General features: G+C 44.6%; 2 protein-coding genes across 3 annotated transcripts in view; one reads left to right on the forward strand and one right to left on the reverse strand.

Moving 5' to 3' along the window:
* Positions 1 to 8,385, reverse strand: part of TIMP3 (TIMP metallopeptidase inhibitor 3) — a 34,519-nt gene extending 26,134 nt beyond the window's left edge. Inside the window, exon 1 of the mRNA XM_064702501.1 lies at positions 8,011 to 8,385. Coding sequence (XP_064558571.1) covers positions 8,011 to 8,134 — 124 coding nt within the window. The 5' untranslated portion in view covers positions 8,135 to 8,385. The remainder of the gene's footprint in view (positions 1 to 8,010) is intronic.
* SYN3 (synapsin III) overlaps positions 1 to 14,754 on the forward strand; it is a 183,756-nt gene that overhangs the window by 90,777 nt on the left and 78,225 nt on the right. The gene's annotated exons all lie outside the window — the stretch shown is intronic.

Genomic DNA, 14,754 nt, shown 5'->3' on the forward strand with positions numbered 1-14,754 from the left:
GGGGAAAATCTATGAGGTTGCTTTTCCCTCCTTGGGCCCTTTAACATGCTTTTTTACCTCCCCAACAAACTGGTTCTAAACTCTTACGAACCAGCAGGATTACAGAGCTCTGACACTTTAGGAACAGACAGGTAGTTAAGGAAGATTGTAGATTTTTTTTATTAGTGTGTATTTTTGCCCAGGATCAGTAACAACATGTTGAACAATGATGGCTCTGCCACCTACTCACTCTCCTTTTATCTCCTGGCTGTAGTGGGGCAGGTTATTACATCATGTATTTCAAAAGTGCCTTTAGACAGCATGTTATATATGGCTTCACTTGATTTGCTTCTCCTCCTGCTCAATGTGAATAATTTTCCAGCTAAGCAATATTTTCCTTGTAACTCACCTGGCAAAAATAAAAGACCAAGCCCTGCCCACACACCCATACAACCTGCATTTCTTGAAGGGCTACTTGAAGGAACTTTGCATTCATCTGAATGGAGGAAGGCAACAATTTGGCTGGAGTCCATATAAAGGGCATGTGTTCTGCCCATGGCTGGGTTTTTTCAAGGCCTCAGCCTTGACTGCCAGTCAGAAATTACCATGCTACAGGCTGTTAGGGATCAATCAATAGAACAGCAGATTGTTTTATGGTGGTTCTCCTAATGAAGTGATCTCTGAAGACCAAGTGCACACTTGCTCTCCTGGATGGATAAGATCCACCTTAGGCATGCCCCACACAGTTCCCATAGCTCCAGGCAGGGTGGCCTGCCATGTGTCACAGCTAGTGACTCCTCCTGGCTTGACAAGCCTGTACTAGTTCTTCACTGGGGCTTCCACACTGCACCTTTAGCTTCTCCAGGAGTCCTTCTCTCCTCCTTATACTCTGAGATAGTCTCTGGAGGGCCTTTCCCACTCCTGCAGCTCCTAATTACCTTCTCCTATTACAGCTTTCCCACTGAGCCTCTCACTATGGCTATTCTCTTCTCCAGTCTGTAATAAAGACAGAAGTTTTCAAAGCTGAGCCCACTGACACAGACCTCTAGGCCTACTAGCACAGCCCAAGACCATATCCTTAAAGTGACTATGGCACCCCCATTCACCAAGCACTGCTCTCTGCTGGTTCTTGGCACATTTCTGTCCAAGGAGGGACACCCCAAACCTCCTCCTTTCTTTCTAAAGTAAAAATGAGATTCTACACTGCAGGCAAACCATAGCTGATTTTTATGAGGTTTGATATAATTTTTTGTATATGCACCTCTCTGCTATTTAACTAGAGTTTTACTGTCTGTATACTGTTTCTAAGGGCTCAAATTGCCCTTTAGAAAGGTCTTATGTAAACACTAGCAGGAATTTGGACTATTCATAGTCAACATTAATTTTAGCACCAAGCAACTCAAGAGACTTCTGTCTTGTTTCCAGAAGACTCCCACTATCTTTTCTAGCTGGCAGAAATTTTGAGTAAATAAAGTAATCAGGGTAATGAGAAATTACTTGCATTTTTACATTATTAGACAGTGTCAGTTAATGCACTATGTCTTCACTCCAGTCACTAAAGAGAACTACTTCACATTACAGTAGAATGTTAACTTTGTTTTTGACAATAGCTTTTAAGCTCTCTAGTGTTTGTAACATTCCTCTTAGAAACCTGAAACGATCAAGTCAAATCCAGCCCTGATACAAGGTGGTGAAATACTGGCGAGGCACGTGGCAGCGCACCTGCCTTGCGCAGAGCACGAGGCTTACGAGGCAGGCTCAGTATTTCCTCTCCATATTCATTACTAGGCCAGATTTTAGATCTTGTCTAAGAGGGTGCAAATCCATTTAATCCCCCCTTGGTCTCATTTACCTCAAGCCCAGCACTAGCCTAATACCTTCAAAGAGCAGAAATTTGAAATTCACACTGGTTAACATTCTTTTCTCAAGCTATTCCAAAGCACCCCCAGTTTAGCCCTAGTTTTAAATAAAGCCCTATCCCACTATGGGCAAATAGCATTGGTAGTCATGTCACTGGTAGGCAGAGAAGTGATAAAGTCCTCCCCATGAGCTCTGAGCAGTTCTACATAGAGGGTTACCAAATGGGATGACCTTCAGCTCAGCAAGTTGCAAAGAGTGTTCAGTGCCACAAAGCTGTGGAAAAGCTGAAATAGTCTTGGATAGTTTCAAATGTAGTAAGCTGCTCTGATCAGCCTTGTCTCAGAGAAGTCTATGTAAGGGATAGTTAGCTTAAAGAGTAGTAAGAATCAAAGTTCTGCCAGTAAAATTTCAAGCGTCACATGGGGACGTTCTTCAGAGGTTTAGATGAGCTACAGTAGGCCTTTAATGAACTCCGCATTTACTTAATTAATTGGTGCTTGAAGGCACAATTTTCCTTTCATCTTCTACACTACTATCATTTTACCACTATAATTTGCTTCCAATTTATATTATCATGTGAAAGACAGAATCATACCCTGAAAGTCTACAGCAATAAGCAGCACATTAGAGCAAAAGCCTCTTCATCTTGAAATTTAAAAAAAAAAAAAAAAAAAACTATAATTATAGAGAAACTCAAACACAGGCACTGCTGACATTATGAGGACAAAAATAAGTTCCCTAGCTTAGTCTAGTTCAGAGCTGGCAAACACAGCATGCTTGGTCTTGCCTGTTGACTAAAACCAAGCTGTCCTCTCAGGTTTACCAGCTCTTCCAAACTCCCAGAGAGCAGCTGGTGGAAGTTTTATTTAATTCCAAAACCTCCTGACCAGACCAAATAGGCTCCTTCCTTCAGTGATGCATGCTTGGTGGGGCTGCCTAAGAGCACCACATGGTCCTGGAGCTGTGAGGAAAAAGGAGTTGACCTTAGACAATATTGTTACATCATAAAACTAAGTTTCCATCTTATTAGTTCCAACATCCAACCTAGGCTGAGGTGACTCAATGAGTTCTCCTATTAAAAATGCTTGGCCCCACCCACCCCAGCTGGGATTGCACTTGAGTACAGAGATCCATTTCATTAGATGCAACTCAGTTGCCATATCCAAGAAGGTCTGAAAGTGCAGGACTAACTGAAGTAGTGTCTCAGAAAATGTGAAGTCCACTGATGGAACTAAGAATTAATTTGTGTGACACCTTGTGTCACTTCCCCTATGGTCAAACAATCAAATCTGCTCATCCTGAAAAACAGACATGAGTAAGTCAGGTCCTTCCCAAACCCAGATGAAAAAACCATGCTGTGCATGGCTGTACATAACTATGTTCACACCAGCCCACCTCTTTCCAGAAAAATCAGAGGAGCAATTGACGGGTGGAGAGTTCTAAAGAACATGTGGGAAACCAGTGAAAATAAGGAAAAAAATGTCTGCATAAAGCAGGAGCTCTAAGGCTTAAGGTTGGAACATCTGGCTCTCTGCTGGCTTAAGAGACCTTGCTGGAGACGCTTCCTGCAGGAAATCTGGAGTAAGCATATGCAATAATAAAAAGAAATAACATTCTGCACATTCTTCTGAACAGTAATTTTCACCACTTTTATTTCTTAATAGATACATTTAGTCAAGTGACTAACTCCAGATCCCACTACTCTTATAAGGAACTAAAATCGCAAATCACCACACATACACACAAAAAAATTAATAATAATAACTAAAGGAATAATTTCTATTTCCACTTCTACTAAATAGGACAATTCAACTGCGAGTGGCCATCATTCTGTCAGGAGACATGACTAGTCACAAGGAACACCCTCTTTCAACAAAGTTATTAGCGTGGACATGGGAATTCCATAGAAGTCAAATCTCCTCCATTTCTTCCCACATAAAATGAAATTTGCAGTGCTTTTTTTTTATTCTTTTTTGAAGCTTTATGGGATGCTTCTCAGATTTCCTGCTTCTAAAATGCCTCCAAGGGAAGTCCGGTCTAAAAATAAAATCACATCATTACTTCCTTGACAAATGTCTGATGAAGTGGATACATTTTTGCAACCATTGCCACAACTTGCAACCAAAAAAATTAGTTTTAAATTCATCTCAGCACTAAAGATTCGTATAATTAATTTGAGATAGGTTATTGTAACTTTTTTTATTAGTTTATAGACCTTACCTGTCTGCCTTAGAGGCTAAGACAGGACATTTGATATCACTACAACAAAATAAAGAATCATGTTCAAAATCTCATGTGTGATCAAGTGTTCAGCACGTCTCTTTTAGGTTATTAGTGAGAAGGTGGAAAGATCAACTCAGGAAAACCAGGAAAGAGCAGGTTTTCATTAGGTGCTTAGACTTCAGGCCAAACAAGTTCACCAGTTTCCTCCTTCTCTGCTGTTTTCTTCTTGCTCTTCTCTCATATTCTCAGTTCAAAGGATGGGAGCCACTGCAGGTGTTGTGAGCTCAGTGGTGTGGGTATAGGAGGATGGAATATAGAATGGCTTCCACAGCACCAAGGGACTCTTAAGAACTTACCTTCACCTCCCCAGAGTTTGCCACCTCCATCTCACCAAGAGCGAAGTTACATAGAACAGAGAGGAGCACTACCCACTGGCATCCTTGCTCATACAGGTATTTTTCCCCCAGCACAGAGCAATGTTGAGCTCCTCTGAGCTTAGGTAAAAGACATCTAATAGTGCCATAGCTCTTCTCTAAAGTACATGCACAAGATAGAAGTAAGATAGCTGTGGAGTGAACAAAGTACTTTATCACTTGCAGACTGCTTTGTCAAAATGCAGTCTGCAATTTCACATATTTTCTCCCTTTTTTCTTTTTTCTGAAAGGACATGTGGGGCAGAGGGGGCCGGCCAAATGGGAAGCGTTTTTTCCAGACCTGTGAATTCAACATTCCGCAGCCAAGCTCAAAAATTCCTGCTGTTCGTGCAAAAAAAGGACAAACAAGTCCCTTTCATGTCAGCTATGTCCAGCTGGAAATGTCACAGCTTTGTCACAAAAGAACAAAGCATGCCTGGTGTCTGTTCTCTCAAAAGGTCTCTTAATTCAAACAAAAGAAAAATATTCACATCTGGAAGGGGTCATAGGCAGAGGGCAGAAGGGGAGGAAGCAAAGTTCAGATGGCAAATCATAGCAGCCGCTGTTTGTCCAATTACAGTACTGCCTCTTCTGGCACTTACTGATCCCGGTAAAGAAAGAAAGCCAAGAGTTAAAATAGCAATTTTATTATTGATTGACCCATAGGGCCAGATAAGACACACCTCTTCACTTTTGCTCCATTCATCATGATAGAACAGTCAGGCTAAGTGAAAAGATCCCTTGTGACCAATAGTACCTCTTTTTTTCTCCCCTTCCTCCTTTTCTAAATTAAAAAAATATATATACATTGTTATTTATGAAGTTCAAGATTCCTTCAAAGAACACAACCGTCACTCTCAAACTATGTACATATTGAAATCCTGCCCTTTCCAATGGGTTTATTTGACCATCTCTTTCTGTAAGGATTAAAACCTTCTAGTGACTGCAGGGTTGGGAGGCTGTATCAGAACTGAGCCATTGGAAAATGAAAACTTAAATGTCCGGTGAGATCAGATTAAAGGAGAAGAGAATAAAACTTGAGAGTAGGACTTCACTGGTTAAGCAGGAAAACATCAACAGCAGAAGTTTGCATTACAGTCCTCAACTAAAAGTTTTCTCCTTCTTCAAAATGCAGTGCTTCTGAAGATGAAAAGCCTCTCCTAGGCTGCCACCTAGCTAGTTAATTTCTTGCATTGTTTCAGGGGCTATTTTAAAAGCCTCTTTTGCTCCAGCCCTTACTGCACTGACTCCTCCCTTTAGAGCTGGTATTTTGTCAGAAGTTTTAAGAGCGATAAAAACTTGCTGCCAAGTCCCTTTCTTCCCCACAATGTGTTTTATAACCCAGCGTGTAGTTTAGTCTGTCTAAACACTGCACTAGTACACTGCCATCAGTTTCCATGGAGATGATTAACTCCTCCAAAGCCAGAAAGCTTCAGTGAGCTTTTTGTCCTTTCCACGTATGAAGAACATGACAGCATTTACTAAAATCAGCCTACAGAAATATCACATTTTCCAGACTGTCTTAGCAAATGTAAGGATTTACTTTTTCTTCAACCCATGCAGTCTTAACCAAACTTGCATTCAAGGCATTTACCGGAATGGGCTGCTCTTTCCCCTCAAGCTGCTCTTCCTTTGCATTGCTGTGATGTCTGTAGGCATGACAGCCCCAGACACATCAACTTTTTGAACTACTTTGCCTCAGAGCAAAGCCAACGCTTGAGATATAATGAAGAGCCCAGAAGAGGGAAAGGAAAGATGAAGGGAAGATTTTGAACTCAACCAGAAAACAGAGTAGAAAACGGAAAAACTTTGTGCCCTAAAGTTTAGGAGCACCATTATATGAAATGTCATAGTTTACTCTGAGTCACTTATCCGTATTGTAAAAATATTCTGTCAGTGTGTATTTATTACAAAAATGTATTTAATGCTATTTTTGAGCTGAAACTACCTCTTACCTATTATAGCATGACCTAACCAGAGCAAGAAAACAGTCCTTCTCCCAAAATGCAGCTAATGAAGGCCACATGCTGCCATCAGCTTTTAGTGTTTCCCAGTCTCACTTTCACAGAAAGAACAATCTCCCTGGCAGTTGCCACTTAGGTGGCACACTTGTTTATCCAAACTATGAAAATGGCAACAGAAGTTTGAATAGTTTAGTTTCCTGGAAGAATTTCCCAGTATAAAACTATTTTATGAATGTTTTCCAGGCTATCATCACTGAAACAAAGTGTAACCTTCCCACCACTTTTAATATGGAATGGGTTTTCTGGCATTCAGGAGCAGATTCACTATATAAACTAAACATGAGAAACCAGGCACAACTGCAGCTTCTGTAGCACTGAAGGCAAGAGATATTTTGCCACTAACCTTGGCTAACTTGAAAAGGCTACTGGCAGCATTCATAGCAATGGGTGTTCTGCTGCAGTGAGAATTACTTTCTATTTGACTTCCATAGCAGTTGCCAGGTGGATTTCTTTGCAGACTCTACTCTGAGTCAATACCATGTGGGTATCAGCACTGCAAAGTCCCTGGCCCCTTTTATGCTGTGTGCTAAGACAACCTACGGAGAAGGCAGGAGACCTCTCGGACTTGTGCCATCCTCTCACCACTGCTGAAGTGACAGCCTGTATTTACCATTACACAGACATGTGTCCAGTAGTAGCTCAAAGGACACAACTAATTGATTTCATACACTTTGCCACGAAAGAGCTAACAAGCAACAACAATATCATGTTACCCACCCTTGGCCACAAGCAAGCCAACGAACTTGGGAACCTCCTCCTCAGAGATTTCTGGTGTTTAGGTGTCCTCTACCTAAAGTTAGTGTAACGAAGACCCCTAGGGATGCTGAAACCCATAGCGGAAAATATCAGTCAGGATCCAAGGAAAGTGTTTCAACTTTCCCAAAAGCGTGCAGGTGTACACACCTCCCACAGCTGCAAAGACCACAGCACAGCATGCAGAAAGCCTAGATACACTCGGTACCTGCTTTTCGAGCCCTTCCCAACGTTACAAGCACAGCACCACAAGCCTGTGAGAGCCGCACCTCCAACCCGCAACCACCACAGGCGACTTCGTGGCTTGGGAGCACCCATCCTAATCCTGCCTCCTACTTCTTGTCACCAAATTGAGGAGGAAGTTTTGGCAGCCTACACTTCCAATTGTGTTTCTGCCCTGCTCTACAAATTACGCCACTCTAACAATGATTGATTTCTTTAAGATACTTCTGCGGAAGGCTGCTGCCACCGTGGGACAGGGCTTGGGAGGGCTGGGCGGGGGTCCGCCACCACACGCCTCTCCTCTTGCCAACCAGACGTCGGGGGCAGCACCGGAGCCCAAGCCGCTCCTGGGAGGTCAGGTCAGAGCTGTGCGGTGTGACCCACCCGCCGCACCGCTGCGCTCACTGCGTGTCTGGAGGGACGCGGCTGCCTGGCCGTGACAGCCGCGCTGCTGCCCGCACCCCTCAGGGTCCCGGGAGCCTTCGGCTTCCCCCGAGCCCTCCCGGCCCGGGCGGCTGCGGGGCGCCGGCACTTACCGATGTCGGAGTTGCAGAAAGCGTCCTGCGGATGGATGGGGACGCAAGTGCAAGCCTCCACCACCAAGTCCCGCAGGCTCCAGCTGCACAGGAACACGATGAGGAAGCTCAGCCACGCCGTCATGTTGCCCCCGAGGTGTCTCCTCACTTCTGCGGAGCGGGAAGCGGCCGATGCTGTGTTCGGCTGACTTTATTCTTGCTCCCTAACAGCCCGTGCTCCGCGACTGCTTGCCCTGCCCCTGTCTCTCTGGCTGACTCGCTCGCTCGCTCGGCGGGACGGTGCGGGTGCGGAGCTCAGGGGAGCTGAGGTGCGGAGCGCTGCAGGCACAGCAGCACCGGCGCGCGGAGTTATACCCGGCTCGAGCCGCTCGCGCTCTGGGGGCGCCGCCGCGCGCGGCCAATGGTAGCGCTGCATTACCTCATCGGCGCGAGCGCGGGGCGGGGCCGCGCCCGCCGCGCCTTATAGGGAATAGAGCGGGCGCGCGGCGGGTGGGGGTGCGGTCTCTGTTCTGGCCCCGACCCTGGTTCTGGCCCCGGCCCTGGTTTTGACCCCGACTCCGGTTCTGGCCCCCACCCCAGTTCTGGCCCCGGTTCTGACCCCGACCTGGTTCTGACCCCGACCCGCTTCGCTGCCGGTGCGGCGGGGCGGGGTAGCTCTCCCGTAGCGGCGGGTGTCCGCCCGAGCCTGTCGCATCCTGCCCCGGGGCGGCCGCGCCGACGCCTCAGGACACCTGGAGAACGCTCGCGGCCCGCTTGGACAGCCCGCGCTGTTTCCCCTCAGCCCGCCGGGGCTGCCTGCAAACCGACTGTAACCTGCAGGCACACTACTCCGGCTGTTCCGGAGAGCTGTCTAACGCACAAGTGCAGTGTGCTGCTTCTTTTCCTCTCCCAACGGGGCCGTAGAAAGAGGATGGGGGAAAGGACAAGACCTACCTGAACTGTAAACCAGGATTTTGCCCTGAATGTTTTTAATCCTGCTCAGATGCTCCTTGTCCACCACCCAGCAATTCTCCTTCTCTGGCCTTTCAGTTCGAAAGCGGTCATAACCTGCTAAAACCAAGCTGGAAAAAGCAGTGTTGTATCTACGCGGGCACCCCCAACATTTAATTTCAAAGTATATTTCAGCAGAGCAGCTTTAGTGGAATCTAGAGAAATGTCCTGTTTGTTTTGTTTTCCTTTATCCCCTTTCGAAGCCATAAATTTCCATCAGCTGTAGAAATGTAAATGTTATAGAAGAGCTGGGACTATAAGGACGGAGATTGTCAGCTGCATGATACAGACAGCCTTATTATCCTCCAAAGGGGACCGAGGGGTGATTAATCACAGTATCAAACCAGTGTATATAATGTCAGAGTACTTTCCATGGGGTTTACAAGACTTAAGCGCGTCTAGTTATAAATTATGCTGGTATTAAAGGCCAGGGACCAGCTGTCCTAAATTTCTACATAGTCAGCTAAATCTTTAGATTTACAATTCCGTTCCATCTGGGTGAAGCACAGTCTTCCTACACCTTTTCTTTAATCATACTGTCCATATAAAATTAAAATCTCCTGTCTTAAGGAAGCACAGGCTTTTATTTGGAGCATTGGTAGGCAAAAGCTTCAGGATGGGTGTTGTCAGTAGGGATCAAGCTTGCAATGCCAGCAGTGGGAAACACAAGTTCCTATCCTCGCTGTGACACAGAAAACCTGTGTGGCAGCTTTGCCTCACTGTGCTTCAAATCCCTGTGTCATGGGATAATAGTGTTGGGAGCTGCTCAGGAATGTGCATTAGTGAACACAGTGAAAAAATAAGACGGTGCTGAGGTACTAACGGGTCCGATGAGTATGTGTGAGACAGGGTATTAAATAAATCATTCTGTTTAGACACCTCACAGCCTGAACCATTGGGCCCAAGTTGCAATACAAGAAACCCTGCTCAAAAAATATTTTAGGTGCTTGGACTGTCTGTTCAAGGTACTACAAGTGAAGCTGGATCCATCAGGTTGGGTGGATGTCATTTCAGTCTCACTGGCTGTAAACAAGGAACAACTCCACCGACCTCAGCAGAGTAACACAGAAGAAGAATGAGGTGTGTCTGGCACTCTCATTTTTCCTTTATTGTTGTAAAAAGTTTGATATCCACCAGCATCATGATACACCTGGCCTATCAACATCTCAGATCAATATCTGAGAGAAGCAGAATTCTGCCAGAGCCTGACACTGGTGTAAATAAGGGAGAGTTTGGCTCTCACACAACTAGATTATAAGCACAGCTCCTGCACCACCTCCCTTCGCTCTCTGGCCAAGTAACTCCCCTGAATATGTTTCTTCATTCCTATAATAACACCTTTCCTGTGTGTTCCGAGGACTAACATGCTAAATGCTTTGTAATAAGCTTTTAAGCTGTTGGGTGCTGTGTAAATGCTGACAGTCTGTGATACACAGATGCAGGACACATTGAGAGGAGACTGAAAAACAAACCCACTTTCTCGATATCTGAAGCAGGAGAGGAAGGGGCCCAGAAATTACTGAAGTTCCACAGGGCCCTCCAAGCTATGGAAGTAGCTTGCTTGCAGTGAGGCTGACCAAGCTAGTTAAAATGACACCAAGTTTGTGCTGATTGCAGGAACTGGCTCACTTTTCAGATATAATCCAGAGAAGCAATCAGATGAAAAGGAGTGGCACAGCTTGATCCAAGGGCTGGGCACATCTCTTCGGAAGGGATGGGGTGCAGGCTGTCAGTATGGCAAGGCTTGCCACTATCTTCTATACCATTGTTTGGGAAATGATCCAGATTTTTTTTTAGTGCTTTTATTATCATTGCCTGGAGTAGTAGTACCTGTGTTTGATCAGGGCTTAGCTGATTCACCTGCTTTTTTTGCACTTAGATATTCTTTTTCAGAGAGGTTCATTTCTCTACAGTAGTTGGGGTGCAGTTTTTTCAATCAGGACTGGATACTATACATTAAGAACAATATTTATTTGCCTCTTGAAGAGTACACTTCACACAGAGAAACCAGAATGTTCTATTTTTGTAAAGTACAAGTAAATTATACTCAGGAAAGTTCAGTCTGGCCAGTGGCCTGCTCAAGGCTTTTGTTAAATACTTTAATCTGCCTGTACACTTATTTTATCATCTACAAATAGAGATATTTTGTGTTATCATCTGATAATATCCATTGGATATCCAATATTAGCCTCTCCCCTTTAAGACCTACTGGCAAAGTGAACTCTGAAAAAGCCAGGCAAAGATTCTGAGTGTATATTTATATGAGAAAATATTGATAATGGTGTCAGATTAACAGAGAAAATCAATGAAGGAACTGAAAGGATAATTATCTCTTAATTCCTCTTCTATGGAAAAAACTGCACGGGAAAAAAAATAAAATAAAAACTGTCATTCTGCTTCTTTGCTCAGATAAAACTTTAAACCTTATATGGCCATAAAGAAGGCAGCATTGAAAGAAGGAGAAAATAGACACCTTGATCTTCATATGAGAAAATCTGAGTTCACGTTTGGTTAATGTCACCAAATAAAGAAATCTATGTTATTCCAGTCTTCCATCAAGAGCACTCTGCTGAACACAATTAAGGATGTCTGTGCCTTACCGAGCAGCCACCCAGCTTCACGCTGTGCTCCCGTCGGCTCCCGCAAGCCGAGCGTGACCGGGCTGGGTCAGTGGCTGGTGAGAGTCCCCAGGGAAGGCCGCGTGTGTCCCGCAGGCGGGGGTGGCTGAGCTCCGCGCCCCGCGCCCGGCGCCGTGCCGGGGTGTGCGCGGCAGTGCTAGGGGGCACTGCGCTGCAAGAGATGGCTCCGGCCTCCGCGGGACCGAAAGAGCCCATTCCTTGGAAAAGGAAACATACTGAGCTGGGTATCATTTAAATTTCGGCAAGGAGAATTACCTTCTGCTTTCTGATACTCAGTTTCTATCAGGTGCATGCTAACATCATTTTCCTTCCACAAGACCCGCCTGGAACCAGGGACAGAGACTGAGATATGAACTAAAGGCATGTTCACTTGCCTTCTGATCACATTTCATTGTGAGGGATGCCGGCTGCTTCAGTACAGAAGGGCTTCATCAAACTACAGCAACTGCTGGCAAAAAAAAAAAACCCACATACCAGGAGGGCTGAGAGAAAGAGAAAGAGGGGGAGGCGCAGAGAGACACCCCACTATTACCAGAGAAAAATACCCTGACAAATGTCACATGTGGTGGTTGGTAACACTTCCATTCATCACCAGATCTTAGCTGGCTTAAACTGAGCTCAGCATGAATAAAATCAGGAGAATTCAACCTGCAGTTCAACAGCCCTGCCACCTCCTTAACAATATATTAACTTTAAAAGCTTCTGAAGTAAGGGCCCTTTTCTGTTTTAATTTTTTGACAGCAAATTGACTTGATTCATGAGTGTGGAGTCTTGCCATTAGCATTCTAAATTGTCCACCTGACAAGTTGCTCAAATGCATCCTCTTGTCCTAAAAACTTTTCTTGAAGATGATGATCTTTATATTTTTTACAGCAGCTCAGCATCATGCCCTCTAGGATGTCTCGTTGTTTTTATGCATGAGGAGAAGGGTAGGTGTTTTCAGAGCTATCTGATGTTCTTTCTACAGCACACTCTTGCCATCTTGTAGGACAGTAGAGAATGGCCATGCAACGCTTAAGAAAAAGGTTCTCATATTTCTCGATTATCTGCTTCTTTTTCAGTAAACTGTTTATTTTCTAACACTGTCCTCTGAGAAGATGTTTTGTTTAAAATGGTTGTATTTGCTATGATTTATGTGTGTGAAACAAGTTAAAAAACTCCTATTAATTCCACCGTTGTACCTGTGAACTTTATATGCTATTTAAAATGAGAATACTCCTTCTTCAAAAATGTCTTTGATTCTATGAATACATACAAAAAAAAATCATTTGATCTCTTTCTCTGAGGTTGCAAAGGAATTATGTCACCTTCCTGTCTGCAAGCCTGACATAGGTAACACTCCATCCCATTCCCAAGCTTTTCATTGCAGGTACACCATTAAATTTTCATCAGCTCGAACAGTTCTATACTGTGTTCAGTCCTCAAGAATCCTTTAGAGACTGTGCCCACTGAGAGTACCCAGCCTGGTAGCAGACAGTAGGCACCATGTGTTTCCAGGAATATTACATTATAAAGGGTTGTGGAATATGAAATCACCCCTCTGTATTGTGGGGATCCTCCAGTCAGGCTGTGATGTGGTATCAGCTGCAGAAGAGTAACCAGGAAATATCTTTTAACAGCCTTATCAAGCTGAAAATGTTTCCTGCACATGACCGCGCTCTTTGGCCCAAATCCAGCAAAACACTAAGGCACATGTTCATCTTTAAGCACACAAGATGCTCTACTGAAGTCAACAGAACCATTTACATACACAAAGTTAAATATAAGCTTAAGTGCATTTCTGGACCAGGGCCAGAGGGCTCAGTACCATGCAGGGTTCAGGCCAGGAGCCTGTGATTAGATGGTCTGACAGAATCCGGGAGGGAAGGACACGACGTGATTTGCTTGGTTCTACCTGCCTATGCCTCATTCCAAGCAACTAATATTCTCTCATTTTTGTTTATAGTAAGTCTTTCCATTTCTCTTGTTTTGCTTTCCTGCTGCTGTAGCCATTTTCAAATTGAAGTTTTGATTTTCTTTTTTAAAGCCTTCTAAACTGCATCAATAGCTTTAAGTGACTGAACAAAGAGATTTCAAATAGATGAAGTACTTCAAATGGTAATAAGAGCTGGTGTTCCCAGAGCTTTGGAGGCTGCACTAAATACAGAAGAGAGTGAGAGCAATTGAAAATCACTTTTCTGTTGTTCCTTTGTATGAACTGGTTTCTGGCTTATGCAATGCACAGTAATTAAAATGACTGGAATGCCTCACATTTTTAAGAGAGCTTTAAGGCAGCTCTGTGGCATTGCAGCCAGCAGAGTTCATGAGCAGATTCATGGCTGCAATCGAGGTTTGACGTTTCTATCCACGTAACTTGAAGAAGACAATATCTCTGTAGAAGCCTTTGAGGGGAGGCTTCTACAATATCTCTGTAGAAGCCTTCCCTTGAGGAAGAAGGGATAGACACAGAAACACAGTAACATCTGCATCAGCTCCATGAGCAGCTATGGTGCAAATCTTCCTTTTGATGGGATAAGAGCCTAAAGGTTGGTGTGCTTGTCAGAGATTTCATTGCCTTCTCTCACTGTAGCCTTTATGTCCTGCTCAAATTCAAGTGTGGGACAGAAAGCCTGCCAGACTGGCATGTCTCTCACAGCTGGTTGCCCTCCCTGTGATGAGGTTACTTTGCTAGGCAGGGGTGAGGGATTATCTTGGTGCTTTTCAATCCCCCGGCACAGTCCACTATTTAATTTTCAACTTTTCCAATTTTTTCTTTTTACTGAAGGTGGCTGACCACCTGCATCCCCGGTTTTCTTTCAACTACTGGCCTGGCTTTTCATAGTGATGACTGACCACAGAGGAGCAGGAGAGCTGAATACAGCCTCCCTTGGGGGGAGAGCTGGCTGACCTGAGGACATGGCCCTTTTGGCATGTTGAAGATAGTATTGGGCTGTCTGGTGTGAAGGAAGGGTCTTTTCTTTACCTGCAGAACAGCTGCAAGTGCAGGAAAAGTTGATGTCTTGAGTTGCTTCTCCCTGCACAGCCTTCAGAAACTTCCTGTAAGAGTAAGCCAGTCTCCTCATCCCCATAGTGCAGGTGTTACCAGCCTCTCACCTGAACCTGCAAATTAAGGTAT

This window comes from Zonotrichia leucophrys, chromosome 1A, assembly GCF_028769735.1.
Source record: "Zonotrichia leucophrys gambelii isolate GWCS_2022_RI chromosome 1A, RI_Zleu_2.0, whole genome shotgun sequence".
Taxonomy (NCBI): Eukaryota; Metazoa; Chordata; class Aves; order Passeriformes; family Passerellidae; genus Zonotrichia; species Zonotrichia leucophrys.